The sequence below is a fragment of the Pteropus medius genome, unplaced genomic scaffold (assembly GCF_902729225.1).
Source record: "Pteropus medius unplaced genomic scaffold, Ma_sr-lr_union100, whole genome shotgun sequence".
In the NCBI taxonomy this organism is placed as follows: Eukaryota; Metazoa; Chordata; class Mammalia; order Chiroptera; family Pteropodidae; genus Pteropus; species Pteropus medius.
This window is the reverse complement of record NW_024354499.1, coordinates 6,056,325-6,081,261: the sequence shown is the minus strand read 5'-3', so window position 1 is coordinate 6,081,261 and position 24,937 is coordinate 6,056,325. Positions and strand designations below refer to the sequence as shown.

At 51.7% G+C, this 24,937-nt stretch overlaps 1 protein-coding gene across 4 annotated transcripts in view; it reads left to right on the top strand.

The window, feature by feature from the left end:
• DCTN1 (dynactin subunit 1) overlaps positions 1–24,707 on the top strand; it is a 28,845-nt gene extending 4,138 nt beyond the window's left edge. The window contains exons 2-29 of one of the 4 annotated variants that reach the window (XM_039852804.1): positions 8,070–8,315; positions 8,608–8,686; positions 8,877–8,911; positions 14,600–14,794; positions 15,129–15,326; positions 15,487–15,691; positions 15,768–15,846; positions 15,966–16,125; positions 16,252–16,356; positions 16,539–16,730; positions 16,820–16,936; positions 17,164–17,316; positions 17,907–18,067; positions 18,171–18,339; positions 18,595–18,663; positions 18,901–18,963; positions 19,067–19,216; positions 19,373–19,534; positions 19,618–19,749; positions 19,944–20,069; positions 20,292–20,434; positions 20,707–20,840; positions 22,267–22,281; positions 22,473–22,606; positions 22,722–22,914; positions 23,153–23,232; positions 23,772–23,861; positions 24,232–24,707. In XM_039852804.1, the coding sequence (XP_039708738.1) occupies positions 8,088–8,315; positions 8,608–8,686; positions 8,877–8,911; positions 14,600–14,794; positions 15,129–15,326; positions 15,487–15,691; positions 15,768–15,846; positions 15,966–16,125; positions 16,252–16,356; positions 16,539–16,730; positions 16,820–16,936; positions 17,164–17,316; positions 17,907–18,067; positions 18,171–18,339; positions 18,595–18,663; positions 18,901–18,963; positions 19,067–19,216; positions 19,373–19,534; positions 19,618–19,749; positions 19,944–20,069; positions 20,292–20,434; positions 20,707–20,840; positions 22,267–22,281; positions 22,473–22,606; positions 22,722–22,914; positions 23,153–23,232; positions 23,772–23,861; positions 24,232–24,369 (3,705 nt within the window). In that variant the 5' untranslated portion in view covers positions 8,070–8,087 and the 3' untranslated portion in view covers positions 24,370–24,707. Of the gene's footprint in view, positions 1–8,069; positions 8,316–8,607; positions 8,687–8,876; positions 8,912–14,599; positions 14,795–15,128; positions 15,327–15,486; positions 15,692–15,767; positions 15,847–15,965; positions 16,126–16,251; positions 16,357–16,538; positions 16,731–16,819; positions 16,937–17,163; positions 17,317–17,906; positions 18,068–18,170; positions 18,340–18,594; positions 18,664–18,900; positions 18,964–19,066; positions 19,217–19,372; positions 19,535–19,617; positions 19,750–19,943; positions 20,070–20,291; positions 20,435–20,706; positions 20,874–22,266; positions 22,282–22,472; positions 22,607–22,721; positions 22,915–23,152; positions 23,233–23,771; positions 23,862–24,231 lie in introns of all 4 variants that reach the window. The other 3 variants (XM_039852802.1, XM_039852805.1, XM_039852803.1) reach the window with 3 other exon arrangements.
• Positions 24,708–24,937: the final 230 nt, after the last annotated feature.

Sequence of the window (24,937 nt, the reverse complement as noted above, 5' to 3'; positions counted from 1 at the left end):
GTCACTAGGGCTCTTTTACTTTTTTAGTGTGAGCAGTGTCACTGGAGTGGTAGGGATGGGAGCCTGGTGGAGTGAGCAGTGGATGGGAAGTGAGGATAGGGAGGGCATACTCACTGTGAGTAGTTTGCCAGGGAAGGGATGAAGAGAAGGTGGCAGCATGTGGTGGAGGTAGCAGAGGCTAGAGGCAGCTTTTCTTAGAATAGAAGAGTCTTGAGCATGGGTTATCTAATGATGTGTAAGAGCCAGTAGAGAGGGTGCAATCGAAGGCACAGGAGAAAAGATGATTGTTAAATCAGGTCTTTAGATGTCGGGGTGGGGGAGGGTTGGCCCTGAAAAGGAGAGGTCATCTTTTCCTTTGAAGAGGGATGAGGGAAGAAAGGAAAGGATGTAGGAAGAAAGAGGCAGTGATGGTTACAGATATACCTGAATTTGCAAAGAAATTCTTATCTAATAAGCTCAGTTTCTTTCTCAGAGAGGTTATCTGTGGAGGGGAGAGGGTGCTGGTGTGGATTAAAGTAGGAACAGGGACTTGAAAGTAGTAAGGGAAACTTGAAACAGCTTTCTAGAGGAAAGGGAGAGAAAGCAGACTTGAGATATGCTCCTAGAGTTTTGAGTACCCGCCGAACTGAAATCCGGTCTCTCCTTCTTCTTAATAATAATAATGGCCGACATTTATTGAGCGCTTTATATCAGGCCCTCTTCTAAGTACTTTTCAGGCATTCTTAATGTGGTTTTTACAACTTTGTTAGAAAGGTATTGTTATTAGCCCTATTTTATAGAAGAGGAAATTGAGACATGGAGGATTACTTAGCCTTAGTACTTAGATTTGATGAATTTTTACTTCTGCAGAAATGGCATTCCTTCCCCTGAGGCATCAGAGAAGGCAGAAATTTAATCCCAATTCTCAGTTTCTGAACTTCCAGAGACTGGAGTCTAGGGCTGCCAAGGAGGGAGTCGTACTAGGCCAGTTTGTGGGCACGATCATGGCATGGATGGGCAGGGCGGTGGAGTCAGTGCTACTGCTGGCTTTTTGTAGGGAACTCTGAAATCCTTGAGTGATTTCTCAGCACCCTGACTAGAAAGACAAGTGACTGATAGTGTAAGGTACTGCTGGGTGAGACTGTGTGTCACCTGAGACAGTGTATAAGAAAAGAGATCTTGTCCCTGTCAGCCAGAAAAAGATTATTTTTTCTGCCATTATGGTACTAGGCAGACCTGTAATCTTATATAATAGCATAGATTATTAACACTTAACCTTTTGTGTTTTCTCCATTAGTGTGATAGATAGAATTTGCAGATAAGATGCACACCTGACTTGAGTGAAAGGGGAAAATGGTGGGATGGCAAGGATGGAGGAGAAATGGACTTACCTTTTCCTGCTGCAGCCACTGGAGCATCATTTCCGTGTCCTTCGTCTTGAGGTTGCCATGGATACGCCTTTGCGTGGTGACTTGAGATTGATTTCCATTATGATCAGATGATGACGTGGACTTAAAAAGAGAAAGGACAGAATGTTCTGCTTCTGGGGAGTGGCCAGAGAGCTGCCCAAAAGGCAGAGCCCAGCACAGCCCAGGTGGCTGTGGCTTTGTTGGCTGCTTTGGCTTTTGCTGAAGTTGTGAAATGGTGCATCTCTCTCTTTAGAGCGCAGGCTCAGGGTTCCCTGTCTGCAGGGTCCTAGTGCCAGGGAGTTACTGGTTGATTCATGGGGAGGAATCAGCAGGAACTTGGAGCAGGCTGTTAAGTAGGATTCTTGCTAGCCCTGGGAGGGTTGCAGTTTTTGAGTATAGAGCTGTATTCAAGTGCCTGTTCCCTTCCTGCAAAAGTTCTTTGATTGAGGATAAACGAGGCATATTGTATAGATTTCCTTGTTGGCTTTTGGAGGTCTGGACCCTTTAGAGGTGGGCCTGCCAATCACTGGGTTTTCTGGGGTAGGGGAATACTTTGGGAGGGGGTAGAGCTGCATGCAGATTGGGAGTGGGCTGCAAACATTTCTGGGATTAATGAGGAGCTGGAGAGGTAAATAAAGTCCATTTAGGGTCTAGGCCCTCTCTGTATGAGATCTGTAAAGCAGGTACAGGAGTAAGACCTAGGAACAAAAGTCTCCGTATGTATCTTCTTTTTGGGTTCCTGTTTATATCTGGAATCCAGGCTTCAGAGCTTCCAGCTCCCCAGGCTCTATTCCCCACTCAGTGAGCAAACCCTCTCCTTTCGTGAGGAAGTTCTGTCCACACTTATCCCTTCTCTTCTAATGCTTTCAGAGATGTATAGCTTTAGTCTTAAGAAGATCTGAATCTTGCTAATTACCATTGCATTTCCTTTTTTTTTTTTCTTTCCTTTGCTCAGTGTCTAATGCAGTCAGTTCAAGTGTGTGGACCCTGCTGTCAGACTGCCTGGGTTTCAGACCAGCTCCTCTATGAGTAGGATCGGGGAAAGCAAACTGTTGGTTTAGCCCAGGGTCAAGGTTAGGTGAGATGAGATCAGAGGAGGTCAAGGGCTCAAAGGGTGCTGGCGTGCCAATAAAAGCAAGATAGAAATGATGCTGGCTGGGTGCCAGAGCCTTTGCCTCCTTTCTTTTTCCTCCTTAATTCCCAACCATCTACCTGTTTTCCTGTCATATTCTGGAATGTTCTCCAAGACTACTAGTAACCTATTCATTAGATACAGATTTTTCCTTCTTCTCCCATTTTCCTAGACATATTAGTAGTATTTAATATCAGTGAGGATAAAAATGGATTAGAAATCCAGAGAGTATCTGTCTTCTCCCTGACTGAGGGAGCTTGTGACTCAGAACTGTCCTTTGTGATATGGGGTGGCACCCACTGGTGCTGTGGAAAGATCATACACCTGTACAGCTAGCCAGATGTGCTCTCTGCCATTTTCTGGCCATGAGATTCAGGTGAGACGTTTGACTTCTGAGACTCTGTTCCATCACGTGTAGAATAGAGAGAATAGGATCTGGTTTGCCCACATAACTGGTGCATTTTGGAAGGAGATGGTGAAATAAATTTGCCCCAGAGAGAGCCTAAGAACAAGACTTATTTTCTTTGTCCTAACATGTTCCTAACAGTTTTCCTTCCCATTTTCCCCAATTTTGTTACCGTTTTTAATCATTCTTTCATCACTCATGCTTGAAAACTCCCAAGTTTATTCATTTGTTTACTTAATGTGCATTCATTCATTTGTCCACCCATTTCTTCATGCAACATTTGAATACCTACTGTATGCAGGTCATCATTGATATACCCTCTCAGTAATGACAAAAACGATATCTACAATTTGTTGAGCATGTATTCTGTGCCAGGCATGAATCCTCCCAACATCCCTGTGAGGTAGTCATTTCCTTCTTTTTTCAGATGAGGTAGCTGGGCTCTGAAAGTTAAATATCTTGACCAGAGTCATACAGGTGAGGAAGTTGGAGAACCAATGCTGTATCTAGGTCAGTCTCCAGAGCCCACGCAGGCCCGCTGCCTCTTTCCCCATGTCTGATCTATCATCAGGTCTTACCAGGACTTTTTGGTACCATCTCTAAATTGGCCCTTTTTTTCTTCCTTCTCTTACGAGCCTTGTTGACACCCTCTTCTCCCCTCGCTCATTATTGCAGCAGCTCTCTAGCTGGTACCCAATCTTTACCAAGTTGCCCCTGTTCTTCTCCTTCCCACTCTGCCACCAGTTTGATCTTCCTAACATAGTTTTCATTAGGCTGGTCTTCTGCTCAGGAGGAGACTGGCTTCCTGTTGTTATTGTATCAAGTCCATCTATCTTTACCTGATGTTAAATTTCCTGACTATCCATACTTACCTTCTAATACGTCTCAATATTAATATGTTTATTTAGTCAATAAATATTTGGCTCCATGAACTAAGGGTGCTGGGATCATAAAGAGGAAAAGTTGTGGGCTCTGCTTTAAAAAGCTTATAGTTCAATAGAAGAACTCATAGCATTCTTCACTTCAGTCAAGCTAGTCTTCTTTGATGTTCCCTAGTAATGGGAAATTGTTTCTGTCTCTACTTATACTGTGTTTACAACTTACAGTGTTTGTAGGCCTTTCTTCTCCACATACACAAAAACAACTTGTGATTCAAGGCACAGTCAAGTACCCCTTTTCTTTCTAGCTTACCTTTCTCTTGCCTGTAATCTTTATAATGTTTATTGTCTAGTTATTTTATTTTAAGACTTATATACCATCTGTTACCATGCGAGATTATTCTTTGTACTTCTACAGCTTCTGCACTTTTTATGTGCTTTGTCTTACTTGAGCCTCATAATGTTGATACAGGTATTATTCCTATGTTAGAGGAGAAGAAACAGCCTCCAGGAAATTAGGTGACCACATGTGCCTGTGTTACTAGTGAGTTTTGAGGTTGTTCTTAGATCTGAGCTCTTTAGAATCTCTAAAGGCAGTGTGGTTTGCCTTGGAAGCCTAGAGATATGTGTGATAATAGTGAGGATAGTAGAATGTGCAGAGGGTTCCAGTTCAGGCTTGGGTTCCAGTTTTGGCTCCACTTCTTACCTTCTGTGTAATTTCAGGGAAGTTGCCTGGTTCTCTAAGCCTGCATTTCCTTGTCAGCATTGTCCCTGGCTTGCCTCTCTATGGTGTTATTCTGATGTCCAAATATGATAATAACAACATTGTTATTAGATAACTTTCGTTGAGTACTTACTAAATACCAGACAATGTCTTAAATGTTTTACGTGGATTATCTTGATTAATCTTCACAACAGCTCTCTGAGAGCGGTGGCTACCAAGCGGTGAAGTCAGGAATTGTACGAAAGTAGCCCGAGTCTAAAACCAAGGTGCTCATAGACTGTAAAGTATTCTGTACATGTGAAGTCTGGTCTGCAAGGACTTGCATGGCCTTGCCCACCTGTGTAATGGTAATTAGGGAAGGAAGGAGGCAATATGGAGATTTTGCGGGGAAAAAGAGAAATGGTTTCCCAGGGGGTTTGACCAGGATCGAAGATATGGAAAGGTGTTTTGGGTGTTGGTTATCATTCTGCTATTAGGCTGTCTGGGCTGTCTTAGAGGGTGGCGTGGAGGAAGACCCTGTTCAGCCAGTGAAGCCCAGTTCCGACAAGGCAGGTATCCCTAGGCCCAGGGATCTAGGTCCACACCACACCCGGTGGAGCCATAAGTCAGACCCCAGGCCAACCTTTGTTGGCTACTTAGCAGTAGGGACCTTGGCCTGTTGGTCCCTAGCCCATGTTAGATGGGTAAATGAAGTGGTATTGTTACATAGCCCTCTGAAGACCTTTCACTAGAATGTACAATCTTATTAAATTAAACATTTTTTTAAATTATAAAGGTAATAAATGGCTATTAAAGAAATTTTGTGAAATATAGATATATAGAAAATACACCATCTTATCATTTCTGTTAAGGAGATGCCTAGGAGGCAAGGCCAAGAGTACAAGGGGGCTGGGCCTTGTGCTTTTGACTATTGCCCTTGTGAATCCAGTTGAACCGGAAACTCTTGGGATTCAGAGCCTGACCCTTTATAACAACCAGAGGGAGAAAGAATGACTGTGGCAACCTTTGGCAGTGTGGGAATTGGGTACTTGACTTGCTTTGTTTTGTATGTCAAGTGACCTCCCTTACTGTCCTTCCTTTGCTGGAAATCGAGCAGGGCCTGGCTCCTGCGGCCCAGTGTGAGATTGAAATCCAGACCCTAATATCATGATTTTGGACCCTGAGTCTAGAGTTTAGAAGGCAGAGGGAGAAGAGCACCAGAAAAGGGGGCGAGAGACCCTTATTTTGGCTGTGTGAAAGCCGTACCTGATGGTTTTGAAGTGTCACTTGATGCTTTCATCCTGCTGAAGCCTCACATCCTAGGGGGGAGGGGCAGTGATGGTGAGGGGGCTCAGAATAGGAGGACCCGTAAGGGCTGTACTCCCAGCCCTAGAACAGTGTACTCTAGAGGTGAGTGTTGAGGGTCTGTGGCTGGGCCTAGCCCCTCAGTCCTTGTCCTTCTTCTTTGGCCCAGGTGAAGCAGGGGGGCACTAGGACCCAGAGGCTAGCACGGTTCCTGACAAGTCTAGAGCAGCACTAGCGCAGAGTGAGTCTCATCAGCTGGCAAGCAGGATTCGGTGTCTGTGGGTTTAGGAATCCTCAGGCAGCAGAGGAGACTTGCTCCATGGTCCCCATCTGTGCCCCGACCCTTACCCCAGCAGGTCCATGGACTGGGGAGGGCCACGCCTGATGGCTTCTGTGTCTGTCCATGAGAGCCTGGAGCCCTGACCCTCCTGCCTAGATTTCTGCCTTTTCTCTCTGTCTTTGGCAAGCTGGGGAAGGGGTAGAGGCCATAGAGGCTGGGTGAGCAACATGGCCCAGAGCAAGAGGCACGTGTATAGCCGGGTAAGTGGCCCTGTTTTGGGATAGCCCTGGGAGGGCTGCTGGAAAAGGCCTGCCTGGTCACCTATGGTCATTGCTGTGGGGGCTGGGGAGACAGGCTAGAGCTGGGATGGGGCCACTTGCAGCCCTGATGGTATTAGGCTGGACAGGCTTCCCCTCCCAGAGTTTGGCCTTCAGTGGGGACTGGTAAGGCCCAACGTTTGATTCTAATTGGACCTTAGGCCCAAGGTTCCTGAGGAGGACAAGACTATCTTGGGGACTCCAAATGGGTTTGGTGGGTTGGACTGGCTTTACACTGAAGCCTTTCTTTAGAGCTGCTTTGTTGTTTGTCACTTGCTTTCTCTCTCTTTTGGCTATGATTGAATCTATACCCACTGTTGTGTTCACCTGGTTCTGAGAGGCGTAGGGTTGAGAGGTTGGGGGAAGTCTCTGAGTTTAGGGCCAGGCCTGATGTCACTGTCACTTCCTTTTATTGATAGGTCCGTGACAGGTAGGTACCCTACATATCCCAGATATGGTTTGGGGTCCTAGAGCTCCTGGGAGCACCTCACCTTCCTTACCTTCCTACATGAGCTTTTTGGGGAAGAGAGTTAGAGAGTGACAGGCTCTGGCAGGGCTCCCTTCTGAAGCCAGGTGGAGGCACTGGAAGGGAGCCCTGTGGAGTCTTTAGGACCATGGTGTCACCACTTCTTGCCTCATTCATTAATTTGCTGCAAGGCCCCTGGTTCTTGGAGCTGCTATTGCTAAAAATGGCTTAGGTGTGATTTTTCTTCTAAACTATGGGCCTATTTAGGACCTAATTTCATGTGTCCTGTCATCACGGATGTGTCAGAAACAGAGCTTCCCAAGGGCAGTGTTTAGTCTGTTGCTTTGCCTTGTCCATCCTTGGGGTGATAAATCATCCATTTGGACCACTGAGCAGAGTCTGGGGGCCAGAGTGTAGGACAGATCTGAGGTACCTGATTTACTGGGCCTTCTTTTTACTTTTTGTAGCAACATAGCACGGAAGAAGGATCTCTAGAACTTGAGGGTAGAATGTGGATAGAACGGTGCTCAGGCAAGGAAGAAGGGAATTAAATGGTCAAATGGGCTGCACTGAGGCATCCAGGAGTATCATGGTGTATATGTGGACGGGGTTGGGGGAAGTCAGGTCCAGAAGGAGTAGTGGTGACTTGAGAGTTGGAGGGAGGCACAATTGTGCCCCTAACAGATGTTCGAAAACAGGGAAGACATGCAACAGTGGGGAGGGGAACAAGATTCTGTGGAACAGATACTACCTTCGCAGAGACACCTGAATCACATGTCTTTCTCATTCAGGCTCCTGAGTCAAGGCATTGGGTTGTGGGGAACCTGGTCTAAAGTGAGTTATTTGCTTGAGCTTCATTCTCCTCCTTGGTGGGGAGTACTCCTGAGAAAGCAGCCATGTGGTGACATTCACAGATCTATCAGTGAATTCTGATTTGTTATAAAATTTAAATATAAACTCTTAAAAATTCTGGCAGATTCCAGAGGAGTTGGGAGAAGTCTTAGGTGAACACATCACTGACATTTTTCAGAAGGGAATTTGGGGGCCTACTTCACCCTATAACTGGGGTTCAGGGAAGTGACTTCTGGTCCTTTTTCAGTCCAGGATCCTGACAGGGGCCTTTCTTATGCATCAGGATGACACCCTTGACCTGAGGCCTTTAACTGTGTATGTTTGCATGTGTCTTTCTTTCAGGCGCCCAGTGGCAGCAGAATGAGTGCAGAGGCAAGCGCCCGGCCTCTGCGAGTAGGCTCCCGTGTGGAGGTGATTGGAAAAGGGCACCGAGGTACTGTGGCTTATGTTGGAGCCACACTCTTTGCCACTGGCAAATGGGTAGGTGTGATCCTAGATGAAGCAAAAGGCAAGAATGATGGAACTGTCCAAGGCAGGAAGTACTTCACTTGTGATGAAGGGCATGGCATCTTTGTGCGCCAATCCCAGGTACTCATGCCCTACTTCTTTCTGTGTGTGTGTGTGTGTGTGTGTGTGTGTGTGTGTGTGTGGTGTATGCGCCACAGGCAGGCATGCTCTGTTGCCTATGCAGCTGGTGTGTTGGTGCTCCCTTTTCCTGGGCATGAACATAAGTCTTTGGTTGGGAGAGTGGGAGGTAGCGGGGGAGAAAAGATTGGCAATCCATCCTTGGGAAGCTGCCTTGCTCGGGGCCTGGGGAGGGACCCATATTACAGCATAACATTCTTGGTCTGGCTATAATGAGTCTGTTTTGTGGCCTCAGATCCAAGTATTTGAAGATGGAGCAGATACTACTTCCCCAGAGACACCTGATTCTTCTGCCTCAAAGATCCTCAAAAGAGGTAACAACCACCCACTTAAGTTGCCCCACCCCCCACATTCAGGTGTCCCCAAGACTTCTCCTCAGAGCATGGATCCAGAGATTTTCCATCGCCATCATATTCCCTTGTTATATCTTTCCCATCTCACCATAATGTTCTCTGCCCCTGCCCCTGCATGCAAACACATTTTGTTTCTGTTTGCTTTCTACAGAGGGAACAGACTCAGCTGCAAAGACCAGCAAACTGGTGAGTGGTTGGGAGTGGGAATGGGGAGTAAAAAAGGAGGGGAAGGAAAAAGAAAGGAGGGAGACCCACCGCCAGGCAGGTAGAAGCAGTAGGTGAGTAAACTATTAGCTTTCTGATTTCCAGCGTCCCTGAGAAGGAAGCTTTCTGGGTATTAGATGCTATTTTAGGAGTGAGTAAAGGTGGTGGTAGGGAACAACTATTAGGGCCTGGAAGTTCAGGGTCAAATGGGACAATTTCTGGGGATGATAGGAAAGACAGGTCTGACCCTAGTTTGTTGTTGTCAGCTTCCTACCTTTTGGTACCCAAAGCTGCCAAGGTCTAAAGGGTCTCAGGGAAGGGGTAAGGTGGGAGCTAGAGGAGAAGGAGCTCTCCAGTTCACAAGTGAATGGCAAGGAACCAGGCCCTCTGCCATCTGTTTTAGGCAGTGTGCAGAGGGCCTGTCCTAGCTCCCATTGCTGTTCTGCACAGGTGTGTGAGGTGGGGCTCCAGACTCTCCAGCTTCTTTGGGCCAGAGTGTAGACATCCTGGAAGCTGATCTTTGAGGGACCCCTCATCTCACTTACCCAGAGCTTGACAGTGACTCAATTCCCTCTTTACCTGTGTATGCCTGAGTTGATCTTAATGCCTACACCCAGCATGTCTGGCCAGCTAGTACAGTGTGACGTCTTTTCTCTAACTCTGCCCTTTCCTACTCCTCATGCAGCGGGGACTGAAGCCTAAGAAGGTGGTGTGTTTACTATTTGTGCCTGGGTGGGTGAGGGCCATGAGCCCCCTCCCCAGCCATCCTGCATGTCTTGAGCTGCTGCATGTATGTGTGTGTGACCTTGGGCTGGGATGGCCAGAGGAAATGGTCGCCTTGGCTTCCAGATTTCCTCTGGAGGCTGCAAGGATATCAGGCTCAGTGTCAGGCCCGGTAGTACTCATTGGGTTGATTCCCACCCTTCCTCGCCCTAGGACTTCTAGTCAGAGACTGCAAGCACTTGACTATGAATATCAGGAGCATGGAATAGAGCCTTTACTGGGTTATAGTGGGTTCTCACTTAGCCTGAACCTGGGGGTACTAGTAGGAGAGACTGAGGAATTGGGGCTGTGAAAAATACCAAGCGAGGTGGTTAGACAAGGGGGCAGGAGGTCAGGCAACAGAGCACAGTAAGAACAGTCCCAAGTTGGAACACCTGAGTCTGTGTGCTTGCCTCTGGGTGGGCACTGCCATGAATGGCCACCTTCACTCTGTTCCACCAGTCTTTCCTTGCCTGCCTCTTCCTTCTGGTATTGTGCCTGAGGCCTACTGTCCTCGCCTTGCAGCCTTCTGTCAGCCATTATCAGAGTGGGTCTCAACTGTGCTGTCCCCAGACTCTTAAACTCTTAAGTTGTTGCCATGACCACTTTCTCACACCAGACCCTACCTTGGACATGTGCCTAAGCTGTCTCTGATCTGCATGTGCCTGTCTAATCTGTCTGTACTGTGCTGTGTGTATGATTCTGTGATTTCCTTGTCAGCCTGTCTCAGGCCCTTCTGACCTTGCATGAAGAGCTATTGAATGAGGGCAGTGGGAGGGGAGAGGAAAACATCTCCCATTTGAATCCTGGTTGATGACGGGTCCTCACTTTGAAGTTTTGCCATGGAAGAGGGGTCCTAGCTTGGGTGGGAATGGGGATATAAGAAGGAAAATGATGCTCTGAAGGATGCTGGACCCATTCCAAGGTCACAGAAACTGGGCTTCTTTCTTTGAATATTGTTTCCTGGTTTGGGCTTCCCTCTCACATCAGGCTCCTGCATAGAGAAGAGCATGGACCTGCAGTCTGATGTCTGTGGAGGAGTTCTGGCTGCAGCCTGACCCGATGCTGGTGGCACTTGAGCCATGTGCAAATCCTGGGGTTTTGGCAGCTGCCTGAGGAAATGTGGCAAAGCCCAGCCTGGGCTGCTGGTGCTGGGATGTAGCACCTTTTTGCTCATGGTGCAAAGTGTCAAGTTAAGTCCCCCCAGGCCTCCCTCTCCAGTGGTTCCAGTGCAGCAGATTGCTTAGCCCAGGGCCCCTGCTCTCACCCCATGGGGAACAGGGAGCTAACTTCAGAACAAAAGACTGTATTTAGAGGGGGAGGGCAAAAGAGAACTCAGATGTCTCTGCAAGGTCAGTCCTTTCTGGAAGCCCTTTAGAGACAGGCTTAACCTGCCCACAGCCAGGGGAGGGTTGGGAGAGGAGCCAAACACTGTCAGTAGAGCTGCTGTTAAATGGTCCCCATGGTTTCTGATTCTCGCTATTGCCCCTCAGCGCTGATGCTGTGGCAGGAGGGCTGTTCTGGGTTTGTATGCTCATAAGAGACAGAAGTGGAGTTGATGGGGTTGCCAGCTAAGGAGAGTGAGTATGAGTGGGCCTGATGGAGCATTGAGACCCTGTGTCCCTGCCCAATGATGCCCTGGCCCCTTGCCCAGTTTCTTGGAGCTAAGTGGCGAGCGGAGAAGGAGGAGCCAGAACCTGCTCTTTGGCGGAAGAAGCAGGGCGGGCTCTGCGTAGGACTTTGTCCAGTCATGAGGAGGAGGAGGAGCCAGTGGAGCCAGCTGGTTGCTAGGTGACTGAGGAGCAGTGGCTCCACCCCCATGGAGCAGAGGAGGGTGGGTGCATGACGTCAGGTGGAGCTGGTGCTGCGGCCACTGAGGCTGCCATCAGCCTAAGCTGGGGAACTGGGCCGGCGCCTCCCCGGTGCCCGCCAGAGCCCGGCTGTCCCTCTGCGCACCTGCAGGGCTTCTGCATCGGAGCCTCGGCCGTTTGCGGGCCGGGAAGCCGCTGACCGGGAAGCTGAGGCTGCATTGTTGGGATTTGATGCACTAATCTCCTGTCTCCGCCGCCTTTCCCTCTGTTCGGTCTCTTTCCCTCCCTCCCTCTGTCTGTCCTTCCTCTGTGTGTCCATCCTCCGCTCTCCCCGTCTTTCCTCTCCTGGCTTTCTTTGGTTTTCTGCAATGATGAGACAGGCACCGACAGCCCGAAAGGTACTCTTGCTTGCTCTGGTCCTGCTGCTGGGTTGCCAGGGCGATGGTGGCAGCAGGCTGCTGGGGTGGGGTGGGGCTGATTGATTTCATCTGTCTACCTGGATGGGGGAGGAGGAGGGGGGTAAAGGTGGGAGCAGGGAGAGGTGTGTGTCACTGCCATGCCCCACACCCTGAGCATTTGTTCCTTGTCTTGCCTGCATTTGGCTCTGAGTCTGTGTTCAGGGCCTTGTACCCAGTGGCCTTACATGCTTGGGGTTGAGGCAGCTTCTGCTGCAAAGCAGCTCTGGGAGAGTTTCCTGTGAGAAAATCTAGGGAAGCAGGTCCAGATGTCTCCGTGCCTCTAGCAGGCCTGCCTCCCCCAACCTTTGCTAGGATGACTCTTGATTGTACTCCTAGCATCCCTCCCCCACCAGGATTTGTATCAGGGGGCTTTCCCAGGGTGGGATGAGGACCCTAGAATAGTTTTTGACCTACAGCTATGGAGGCTTAGCTCAGGGTAGGAGATGTGGGGATTGGTCTCCTTGGGCTCAGTGTCAACTGGAAAAAGGGCCCAAGCCAAACCTTGTCTTTGCTGGGGCTATGAGATACTGGGTAGCAAGAAGACTATTTGGGAGTTAGAGTTAATCGTCTCTTTACCACTTTGCAGTAACCTGAGGGGTTTCTGGATTTGATTTAAGGCAGTAGTTTGTGTGTGCTGCTGCTTGCCCTTTCTTGTAGGGAGGTGGGGTTACTTTGCTGAGCTCTGGGCTTCTGGCTAATGCAATATTCATGGTCCTGACACCTGAGCCCTCTGCCCTAGGGAAGGGGACTGCTGCAGGATCTGGTCCTGGGCAAGGGGTGGGGTGAGGGTAGGGAAGCAGTGTTCTGCTTTGGGGACCTGATCTCCCTCTGTTGGATTCATTTTACTCACTTCTGACCTCATGTCATTAGCCTTGTCGCATGGCGTGTGTAGGGAGCCTTCTGTGGAGTCTAGCACTTGAAGGAAGGGGCTGACCTGGAAAAGTCCTTGGGAGTGATGGGTGGGCGGGGCCTCTGGCTCTGGGCTGGAGTGCCAGAAGTTGTTTTCGAAAGGCCTGGTCTCTAGAGACCTTCTCCACCGGCTACTTACTGCTTTTGGTCTCCTGTGGCTCAGCCTAGGAGATGGGTTCTGGGATTTCCAGGGTGTCTGAAGGGGTGAGGTCTGCGAAGCTTGGGCAAACGTGGGAGAAGGAACCAATGGGGAACTGGAGTTCTGAGTTCTGGAGTAGGAACAGGGTGATTCCCTGGAGAGAGGAAGGGGTGGGGTGGGAGTGGGAGGGTGGCTAACCATAGCCCCATTCCCCTTACTTCTTATGCTCTCATTGCTGTCCCTTTTGCTGTCTATCTTTGTGCCATTTTCCTTTCTTTCCTGACTACCTCTCCTCTGGCTCCTGTTGCCTGTCCAGACCACAACTCGGCGGCCCAAGGTGAGAAAAAACAGGCCTCTGCACAAGCTACTGCTGAATGTACACACTCATTTCAGGCATGTGCATGTGTGTGGGCATGTGTGTGGTCAAGTAAAACTTGGTCACAGTGCATCCTGGCTTCTCTTTTCATGAGAGTGAGGGGTCTGAGGGTAGTGACAGACCACTCCTGAGAAAGTGACTTCTGGCTCTTGGGAGGATGTCTGAGCCAGTAGCTTGAATTCAAAAGGGAAATGAGAGTGGTCGTGGTTAATCAAGGCAGGCTTTCTTGAAGAAAGGCATTTTGACTAGTTTTGACGGGGTGGGGATTAAAAGAGAGGCGAAGAAGCACTTGGCCTTGTAAATGTCTGTGGGAGTGTCTGTGGATACACGTGGTCTCTGAGTATCAGCCCACCAGTAAAATGTCAAAGCTCAGCATTGCGTGGGAGAGCATTGGGAAGGCCGGTCCCCTCCAAGGCTGGAGGCTGCACAGCTCCTCCACCCCAGCCTGACTCGGGCCTGGGTAGTGGTACCTGATTAGAGCCTCTTTCTCTTGGGGGAGGGAGAGGACAGAAAAGTTGGCTGTGCTGACCTTGTTTCAAGGGGGAGTCTAGGAATACAACTTTCACCTGGGGCCCTTTTACCTGCTGGGTGCCCTGAAATAGACTAAGGGAGGGAGAATCAACTTGACTCCCAAAGAGCAGGGAGGGCCTAGCAGAGGTGTAGAGCTTGGTCTCCCCACTTTTAGTCAGTCCAGCCTTCTCTGGGAACATAAAAGTTAGAGAACAAACTCCAATCTGTTCTTTTTCTCTGGAAATGACATTGAATCACTTTTTATCTCTGGGGAGAGGAGGGTGCAGGTCCAGAGCAACGATAGGATTGGGAGTATTAAGAAACTGCTAAGATGATTACAAGTGGGTCACCAAGGGGAGTTCTGGGGAGTAAGGATTCTGCTCTAAGGGGGTAGTGCCAGAGCTGTGAGGAATGTGGGGTCATTGCCAAGGGAGGAACCTTATAATCTTATGTCTTCCTCCATCCTTTCTTCTCCCTCCCCTCTGCCTCCCTACCTCCTCCCATCTTTTGTCACTATCTTTGACTGTGTCATTTTCCCTCTCCCCTTCAATCTATTTCTGTGTTCTCATTGTGCTTTGATACTCTCTTCCTGCCTTTTTCTTTCTCTGTCTCTTTCCCTCACCATATTCTCATATTTTGTCTCTTGTTCTTTCACCACCCTTATCTCCTACTTTTTTCTGGTCTGCCCCTACCTTCTCTGAATAGCCCACCCGCCCAGCCAGTAGTACTGGGGTGGCCGGAGCCAGTAGCTCCCTAGGCCCCTCTGGCTCAGCATCAGCAGGTGAGCTGAGTAGCAGTGAGCCCAGCACCCCAGCTCAGACTCCACTGGCAGCACCCATCATCCCCACGCCAGCCCTCACCTCTCCTGGAGCAGCGCCCCCACTTCCTTCCCCCTCCAAGGTAAGGACTGGGGTTGGAGTGAAGATGAACCAAGACACAAAGGGGCCCGTGACATTTCCAAGGTCTTGGACATTTCCCAGGGTTGGGGGAGATCTAGAACTTGGGTCAGAAGGGTGGAGACATAGCATTATCCTGCCCCTCACTAAGCTGCCCTTTCCTCTCTGCCCTTTTACACTTTCCCCATACGTATTAGTTTCTTCTTAGATGTTAATGTGCCTTTTGACCCTGGAGCTGGAATGATGTGTGCACACATTTCTGTCCTTTATGCTCCAGCATAGCCTTGGTGGGGAGGAGGAGGAGGCTATGCACGGAATGAGGGGTCTCTCCTTTGCAGGAGGAGGAGGGGCTGAGGGCCCAGGTGCGAGACCTAGAGGAGAAACTGGAGACACTGCGGCTGAAACGGGCAGAAGACAAGGCAAAGCTAAAAGAGCTGGAAAAACACAAGATCCAGCTGGAGCAAGTGCAGGAATGGAAGAGCAAAATGCAGGAGCAGCAGGCTGACCTGCAGCGGCGCCTCAAGGAGGCGCGGAAGGTGGGACTCGGGCATGAAGGGGGTGGCTGGGGAGGCATCAGGCCTGAGGAAGTGTATTGGAAACTCAACTGGAGCTGGAGCCTGGAACATTCTGTGAGATAGGGCATGGGGGGCGAGGCATCTCTGTACTTATGCTCCATCAACCTCCACCCCTCCTCAGGAAGCCAAGGAGGCGCTAGAGGCGAAGGAACGCTACATGGAGGAGATGGCCGATACTGCTGATGCCATCGAGATGGCCACTCTGGACAAGGAGATGGCTGAAGAGCGGGCTGAGTCCCTGCAGCAGGAGGTCGAGGCGCTGAAGGAGCGTGTGGACGAGCTTACCACTGACCTGGAGATCCTTAAGGCTGAGATTGAAGAGAAAGGTAAGGGCCTGGGAGCTGCTAGGGAACGAATGGTGGGTTTGGAACCATGTCTGAAAATGCTAATGGCTTTCCTCAGGCTCAGATGGAGCTGCATCCAGTTATCAGCTCAAGCAGCTTGAGGAGCAGAATGCCCGCCTAAAGGATGCCCTGGTGAGGTAGGCTCCCCTCACTGCTTGGCTCCGGGGCCCACTCTCCTGGCTCCAGATGTGCCACAGTGCCCATTGCCAGTGACTCTTACACACGCCACACCTTCTCTCTCTCCACTTCCCCACAGGATGCGGGATCTTTCTTCCTCAGAGAAGCAGGAACATGTGAAACTCCAGAAGCTCATGGAAAAGAAGAACCAGGAGCTGGAAGTTGTGAGGCAGCAGCGGGAGCGTCTACAAGAGGAGCTGAGCCAGGCGGAGAGCACCATCGATGAGCTGAAGGAGCAGGTCTGGAGAGCCCAGCCCCTTACCCAGAGTCTCCCTCCAGCCCCACTCTCTGAGTCTTCCGTAGGTGCCTCCCCTCTCTAGGCACCTTTCAGCAGTCCTTCTCCCTGGTCCCTCCTTGCAACACAGGTGGATGCTGCTCTGGGTGCTGAGGAGATGGTGGAGATGCTGACAGATAGGAACCTGAATCTAGAAGAGAAAGTGCGGGAATTGAGAGAGACCGTGGGGGACTTGGTAAGACGAGAGCCGACCCCTGACTTCTGACCCTGATGGAGGGTATTTAAAAGGGACTTGCTGAGAGAGGCACTGACACATGACCCTTGACTTTTGAGCAGGGTGTGCGGTAAGTGGACTCACCCTGGCCTGCTACCCTAACCTTGCCTCTCTTTTGCCCCAATTCCCTTGTGGCTTCCCAGGAAGCGATGAATGAAATGAACGATGAACTGCAAGAGAATGCACGTGAGACAGAACTGGAGTTGCGGGAGCAGCTGGACATGGCTGGCGCCCGGGTACGGGAGGCCCAGAAGCGTGTGGAGGCCGCTCAGGAGACGGTCGCAGACTACCAGCAAACTATCAAGAAATACCGCCAATTGACTGCCCACCTACAGGTACTTGTGCATCCCCTGCTCTCTGCCTGTGATCACCCCACGGCTCCCTCATGACCCAGCTATGCCTCACTCTCCATCTCTGCTCTCAGGACGTGAATCGAGAACTGACAAACCAGCAGGAAGCATCTGTGGAGCGTCAGCAGCAGCCACCCCCAGAGACTTTTGACTTCAAAATCAAGTTTGCTGAGACTAAGGCCCACGCCAAGGTCAGGAAAGCAAGTTGGCCAGTGAGGGGAGAATGTGGGAGAGCCCAGCCTGAGTGTGGCTGTGGACTGACCTGGTGTGAGGTTCCTTGGGGACCAGGTGCTTTGTGTCATGGTTTGGAAGACACCTGGCCTGGGCTTGTCCTAGAAGCAGAGGACCTTGTGAGCAAGGCACAGTAGGTCTGGAACTCTATCCTGTCTGAGAGCCTGCCTCCCTGTCTACCTCACAGGCTATTGAGATGGAATTGAGGCAGATGGAGGTGGCCCAGGCCAATCGGCACATGTCCCTGATGACAGCCTTCATGCCTGACAGCTTCCTTCGGCCAGGTGGAGACCATGACTGTGTCCTGGTGCTGCTGCTCATGCCTCGTCTCATTTGCAAGGTACGGCCAGTCAGTCACATGTTCAGTGGGAACCCGTTGAACTTGTTGTGAACCAGGCATTGAGGAAGTACAGTGAAGCCAGCAGTCAGTGTCCCTTCTCCCAAGTTTATGATGTATTGGGTGAACGTAGTCAGCAAAGTTGCAGGTGGTCACATGTCACAGATGGCCTGTTACAGTGGGGATAGCTTCTTTGAGAGAGCACAGTTGGGGAGCTGATTTAGGTGGAGGGGTGTCACTGAAGGAATAACATTTGAGCTGAGACCCAGAAGATGACTAGGAGTTAATTGGGGGATAATTATCAGGATAGCATTTTAGTGGAAGGGTAGCAGGAGCAGCAGCTTCAAGCTTGCGGGAAAGAGCTTGGTCCCACTGTTTCCACTGCCCTTTCATCCCCACATCCCAAATCCTCATAGCTGCCAGTAACCACATCATTACCCTTTCCCTATGCAAGACTCCCTGCCCATCTAAGAGCTGTTTCTGCTTTCTCCACCCACCCCCTAATAGTTGCTCAGCAGTGTGTCCTGTATTCCTGAGTCTGTGTCTTCCATCCTCTGCTCTGAGCCCCAGGTCCCTGGCACTTCTTCCTACAGGCGGAGCTGATCCGGAAGCAGGCCCAGGAGAAGTTTGACCTAAGTGAGAACTGTTCAGAGCGGCCTGGGCTTCGAGGAGCTGCAGGGGAGCAGCTCAGCTTTGCCGCTGGGCTGGTGTACTCACTGAGTCTGCTGCAGGCCACACTCCACCGCTATGAGCAGTAAGTGACTCTGACCTCTATTCCAGGCCTCAGGTCTCAGATTGGCTTGAACTGAGATTGCCTGGCAGACCCTGGCTTCACAGGGCCCTTCTCTGGTCTCTAGCGCTCTCTCTCAGTGCAATGTGGACGTGTACAAGAAGGTGGGCAGCCTCTACCCTGAGATGAGTGCCCATGAGCGCTCCTTGGACTTCCTCATTGAACTGCTGCACAAGGACCAGCTGGACGAGACTGTCAATGTTGAGCCTCTCACCAAGGCCATCAAGTACTACCAGGTCTGGGATGAGGATCCTGGCTTGGTGCAGGAGGGAGGGAGGGTTTCTCCTTCTAGGGCTGTGGTCAGCATAGCCTAGGTTGTGTGCCTGAGGCTCAGCATGCTCTAGATGAACTCACTTCAGGATGCAGCCCTTGGAGCTTTCAGATTTTCCTACCTCTGGAGTCCTGTGGTGACTGGGGCTCAAACTGCAATTGGGGAAGAATCCTCCATCCCTCCGAGGCCTAAAGGCTTCTGTTTCTTTGTCATCCCTCAGCATCTGTACAGTATCCACCTTGCTGAACAGCCCGAGGACAGTACCATGCAGCTGGCTGACCACATCAAGGTGAAGTGTCTGGGCTGGTGGTTGAGCCCCCTGTAGAGATCAGAAACGGAGGGCATCAAGTCGAGGGATCTGACCCTCAGGGGTAGCACATAGGACTGGAACAGAGTCACTGAGGCCAAATTAGGGAAGCCTGGGAACCCATTATGTATGGGGTTCACTAGAGGGCTGGGACTTCTTAGAGATGATGATGGGGCAGAAGGGCTCCTCTTGGAGGCTGACATGCTTCTGTCCTCACAGTTCACCCAGAGTGCCCTGGACTGCATGAGTGTGGAGGTGGGACGGCTGCGTGCCTTCTTGCAGGTGAGAGCACAACTGGCTCCTCTTTCTTCTTAGCTTCCCCTCCTCACCTCCAGCCCTAATGCTGTCTCGGCTCCCCATCCATTTCCTCCTGTTCCCTGAAAAGGGTGGGCAGGAGGCTTCAGATATTGCCCTCCTGCTCCGGGACCTGGAAACGTCATGCAGTGACATCCGCCAGTTCTGCAAGAAGATCCGAAGGCGAATGCCAGGGACAGATGCTCCTGGGATCCCCGCTGCACTGGCCTTTGGACCACAGGTTTAGGGCTGGGGAAGGGAAGGAAGTTGAGTAGAGCAAAGAAGGGCCTAGTATGTTAAGTCCTGAATCTGGTCATGGGGCAAGAATGATTTTGAGGTAGCTGGGAGCCGTGGTGCTGGACCCAGGTTGGACTCCTGACCCTGGCCTATTGCACAGGTATCCGACACACTCCTAGACTGCAGAAAACACTTGACATGGGTGGTGGCTGTGCTGCAGGAGGTGGCAGCTGCTGCTGCCCAGCTCATTGCTCCACTGGCGGAGAATGAGGGACTGCCTGTGGCTGCCCTGGAGGAGCTGGCTTTCAAAGCAAGCGAGCAGGTGGGCCTGGATGGCAGGGCAGAAGGTGTGGGGGGATCAAATGGCCAGTACGAGGTTTTCACTACTGCCCGTGGCTCCTGCAGATCTATGGGACCCCGTCCAGCAGCCCCTATGAGTGTCTACGCCAGTCATGCAGCATTCTCATCAGCACCATGAACAAGTTGGCCACAGCCATGCAGGAGGGAGAGTATGATGCAGAGCGACCCCCCAGCAAGGTGGGAATGTGCTCCTTGGACCCAGGGGGCTGGGACCTAGAGACACTGCTCGTTGTGGGAGGGCTGGGAGGTGGAGGAAGGAACTTGGAGAGCATCATCCTCCTTAGAAGGCAAGAAACTGGATCTCTCTGAAAGGAGCACATTGGTGACCTCCTCTCCCGACCCCTGCCCTCTGCTCTCACCCCGGCCCTTAGCCTCCTCCTGTTGAACTGCGGGCTGCAGCCCTTCGTGCAGAGATCACAGATGCTGAAGGCCTGGGCTTGAAGCTTGAAGATCGAGAGACAGTTATCAAGGAGTTGAAGAAGTCACTCAAGATCAAGGTGAGGGTAGGGTAGTCTCGGGGTCTGGGGGCCAGGAAGTGTTGCAGGGCACAGGGTGAGTCTTGGTTGAGACTAGGACGGATTAGGGTTGAGACAAGAAGTGCCTGTGATCAGTGGGAGCTTAGTGGGCCTTTAGAGAGGCTTCCATCTTACGGTCTATCCTGGGTCCCTGGGGGCCATGGGAGGGTGTAAGGGAACTAGAAGCTCTCTGCCCTTGTCCAGGGGGAGGAGCTGAGTGAGGCCAACGTGCGGCTGAGCCTCCTGGAGAAGAAGCTGGACAGTGCTGCCAAGGATGCAGATGAGCGCATCGAGAAAGTCCAGACTCGGCTGGAGGAAACCCAGGCATTGCTGCGGAAGAAAGAAAAGTTAGGCTCTTCCCTGGCCCCCGCTTGCTCCAGCCTTCTCTCCTGCTGGCAGCTCTGCCTCCTGACATGCCCTACTCTCTCATCCTGAGGCTCCCCAGGGGAACAGGCGCCATTTTCCTCGCCCACTGCCGACTCCATTACATCACCCCAGTCTGAGCCTGTGCCACCTCTGGACCTCGCCAGCAGGGCTACTACAAGGACCTGCCAGGACTGAGGAGTAGGATGGGGCCATGGGGTAGGGACACTGCCCAAGCTCAGATTCTCTTTCACAGAGAGTTTGAGGAGACAATGGATGCACTCCAGGCTGACATTGACCAGTTGGAGGCAGAGAAGGCAGAGCTCAAGCAGCGGCTGAACAGCCAGTCCAAGCGCACGATCGAGGGCCTCCGGGGGCCCCCTCCCTCCGGTATTGCTACTCTGGTCTCTGGCATTGCAGGTGGTGAGTGCAGTGGGACAGGCAGCACTGGCCCGCAGGAGATTGAATGGCCTCCCTCTTGTCCTTGGCCTCAGTTTGACTTCTGCCCCATTCTTACCCCTAGATGTTCAGCCAGGAATGAGCTTGCCCAGTTTCATTCTGTGGCAGCTTTCACTAAGATTTGACTTCTCCCAAAGATATGTGCAGAGTCCCTCTAACCAAGGTGGGGTGTTACCAAGTTGTCAGTGCCGCTCAGAATTACAGTGACGGTTGGACTCTAGTAGATGTCCCTTCTGGGTCTGCAGTGTGGCCTTTTTGACCCAGCCCTGATTCCTTGCCTTGGCCGGGCTGACTGCTGTAGAATCCAGCTGTGCCTGATGCCTGCTTTTGATTGCTCCTCTGCGTGGGCACCAGGTTTTCCCTGCTGAGTTCACGTGGCTTCTCCCTGTGGTGTGGCTGTCTCTTCCATTGCTGAATTCTCTTAGTTTCACTTGGGGCTTGTGTTCTGACCTTTGCCTATCTCTTAGCGTGGTCAGGGCTCCTTCCTTTATGAGTTTTTCTGGCTTCCAGGCTCAGTCTCCCCAGTTTCCTGACCAGAGAGGTGCCCACTGCCATCTTAGTTTTCATCTGACCTGGAGTTTATTTGTTGTTCTTTCTTTAGTTTCTCACTTACTCTCTCATTTCCAGAAGATAGTCTCCTTGCCCTGGAGTGAGGCCTCAGGGTCTCCTGACTGCCCCTCCTGTGCCTGTTTTGTCAGCTGGCCTCACCTAGGGTCTTATCCTCATCAATGCCCCTGTCTCTGGTGCCTCTTGAGGTTGGGAGGTGACCAAGTACCTTCTTGACCGTAGACTCCTATGGCTCCTTTTCCTTGTGGGCGGGGTCTCCAGAATTACCACTTTGTATTGTTTTAGCACAGGCTCTTTAAATACTGGTTCTGAATATATGAACCTTCCCACCAAAAAAGGATGTCTTTTGCCTCAGAGCAGTGGAGAACCTCAGGAACACGAATGTGTCTCCATCCTTAACTTAGGCTTTGCTGCTTAGAAGCAGTAAGGGCACCGACACATCAGGGTCTCGGGAGCATCCCCTCCGCCTGTCTTGGAGCCGGAGTATGAGTCAGGGAGGCAGGAGTGGCCTCATGCCCCAAGTGCTTTCTCCAGCGCACACTCCCATGTCTTCCTCACACGTCACACTGTGTCTCATGGCCTCACTTCCCTTTCCCATCTTTATTTCACACGTTTGCTCTTCCAAAAGGTGGGGGGGCAGAGGCAGGGCCTTGTTAGAGAAAATATGGCGATGAGGAAAGGGTTTTCCTGTAGGTCGTGTCCAGGATTTCTCTGCGGTGTCCCCCTGACCCCCCAATCACCTAATTCCTCTCTCCTCTTTCCTTGCTCCCCATGGCTCTCCTGAGCACAGAAGAACAGCAGCGAGGTAGAGACCCACCCTGGCTGGTGGTTGCCCGTGCTGGTGGGAATTGGGGCTGGGGGAGCAGGGTGAGACTTCCCTCTTGGGAGCCACCAGGACTTGGGGTGGGAGGATATAAGGAAAGGAGATGAGCAGGGATGGAACCCATCTTCAGCCCTCTACCCCTGGGACTGATGACATTTACTGTGGTGACACAGGAGGCGCCCCCGGGCAGGCTCTGGGGTCTGTGCCAGGCCCCGGGCTGGTGAGGGACTCGCCACTGCTGCTTCAGCAGATCTCTGCCATGAGGCTGCACATCTCCCAGCTCCAGCATGAGAACAGCATTCTCAAGGTGAGGAGGTCACAGGGAGGACTGGGGTGGAGGTAAAGCCTATCTGCCTCCTTGATGATAGATGGCAGGGCCTTCTATCACCTCTTACCATTACCCCTCTTTTTTCCCCCCACAGGGAGCCCAAATGAAGGCCTCCTTAGCAGCCCTGCCCCCTCTGCATGTGGCAAAGCTCTCCCTCCCGCCCCATGAGGGCCCTGGCAGTGAGCTAGCAGCTGGAGCGCTGTATCGTAAGACCAACCAGCTGCTGGAGACTTTGAATCAGCTGAGCGCGCACACCCACGTAGTAGATATTACTCGCACCAGCCCTGGTATGGACTTGCCAACCCCTGAGATGAATAACACACCCCTTCCCCTTGCCTCAGGGATATAGACCCTGCCCAGGCAGTTCCCATACTGCTCTTTTTCTCAGTGTTCAGTTTGCTTGATTCATCCACGCTTTCATGTGCCTGTTCCATGAGAGGGTCCAGTGTCTGCATTGCTGACCCTTAATCCAGGACAGCCACCTTCTGGGGTCTTGGTGGCCCTCACCAGCCTTCCCTCCCACAGCTGCCAAGAGCCCGTCGGCCCAGCTCCTGGAGCAAGTGGCTCAGCTCAAGTCCCTAAGCGACACCATCGAGAAGCTCAAGGTCAGCCCTGACCCTGTCCTTCCTCACCCTAAGAGCTTGCTCTGTAGCAGTCCCTGGTGAAGTCTTAGCACATTGACTTCCACAGGCCCTCCCAGCGTTCCTCTGGCCAGCCCTGTGCTAGATGGCACATTGCAGGGGAGGTGGAAGGGAAGGCAGGGTTCCTGCCTTGGGAGCTCACTGTTTTGGTGCAAACAGAAGGCAGATTCTTATCAACAAAATGGGTTGATCTTAAGAGTGTGTGGTTCAGGTGCAGCTTTTATCAGAGCTGAGGTCGCCATGGGGCAGGGCAGTTGGGGAGGGCTTCCCAAAGCCTGTAGATTCTGAATGGGGCCTTAAAGAACAAGTATAAGGAAGGATGTTGGGGTGGGGATGGGGTTGGAGGCGAGAGCAGAAGTTTGGTGATAGAGAGGACTGGGTCCCTGTTCCTGGTATTAGTGTTCCCGTGAAACCAGGAGGTTTTGGACTAGCCTATGTGTGTGTGGGTGGGGAGGGGGGTCTGTCTCCTAAATGAACCCTTGTTCTTCTCCCTCCTCTGCCAGGATGAGGTCCTCAAGGAGACTGTATCGCAGCGCCCTGGAGCCACGGTCCCCACTGACTTCGCCACCTTCCCTTCCTCAGCCTTCCTCAGGGTCAGAGGGAGTGTGGGGAGGGAGGTGGGCAGCATGGAGGCTCAAATGGGTCCTTCTCCTCTCCCCAAGAATTTGAAGTGGCCTCTGGGGTCTCAGGTCCAACAACTGCACATCCTGAGTATCTGACCAAGTGTCAACTCAGAAGTTCTTGCGATGCTTCCAGAAATTCCACTGTTGTAGCAGTTAAATAACTTCTATGACTTGTGACACCAGGAGGGGCTCAAAACTCCCTTGGGAGACTGCGTACCCCAATTCTGATTTGGAAAATGTCACCATAGCCCCCAAACCTGTCTCCCAGGGGCTACCTTGGTCTCTGGGCTCAGGGACAAGTGAGCCCCTGACCTGGGGTTCTCTTCTCGCCAACTCCCAGGCCAAGGAGGAGCAGCAGGACGACACTGTCTACATGGGCAAAGTGACCTTCTCGTGTGCAGCTGGCCTTGGACAGCGACACCGGCTGGTGCTGACCCAGGAGCAGCTACACCAGCTTCACTGTCGCCTCATCTCCTAAGTGCTCCTTCCCCCGTTACCCTTTTCTGCTCTCAGCCCTCCTGGTGGCGCTCTGCCTGATGCACAGCCACCTCAGCTGGCCCCCAGGTAGAAGTGTGTGTGTAATGCTGTTCCAGCCCCCGTTCAGCCTCACTACACTCAGTGCCCTGCCCCTGCCGCTTGCCCTGAGTTCCCCCATTTTCCTGACCTCTGCCATATTTGCTGTTCAGCTGCTCCCTCCTTCCTGAGGGGCCTCAGGGCATGTGGCGGGGATAGGCTGAGACCCCACCACCAAAGGTTGAGTGAGGTCCACCTGATTGAGGACTTCACGCCTTGATTAAAGCAACTTCTGCTTCAGTGCTTTCTGTGTGGTGTGTGGAATGAGTCCTGGGCCATTCGGCTCAGCGAGAGTGGAGGAGAAAGGATGCCGAGGAGGTTTTGGCTGTGCCAAAGTTGAGGACCCCTCTGTAGTGACGAGAAGAATGCTGCATCCCTCAGATTGACATGCAGTATGTTATTGTGAGCAGCAGGGGAAAGGATTAGACCGAGGGCTTGGCACCTGCATTCATTTGTGGGGTTAGGAGGGCAGG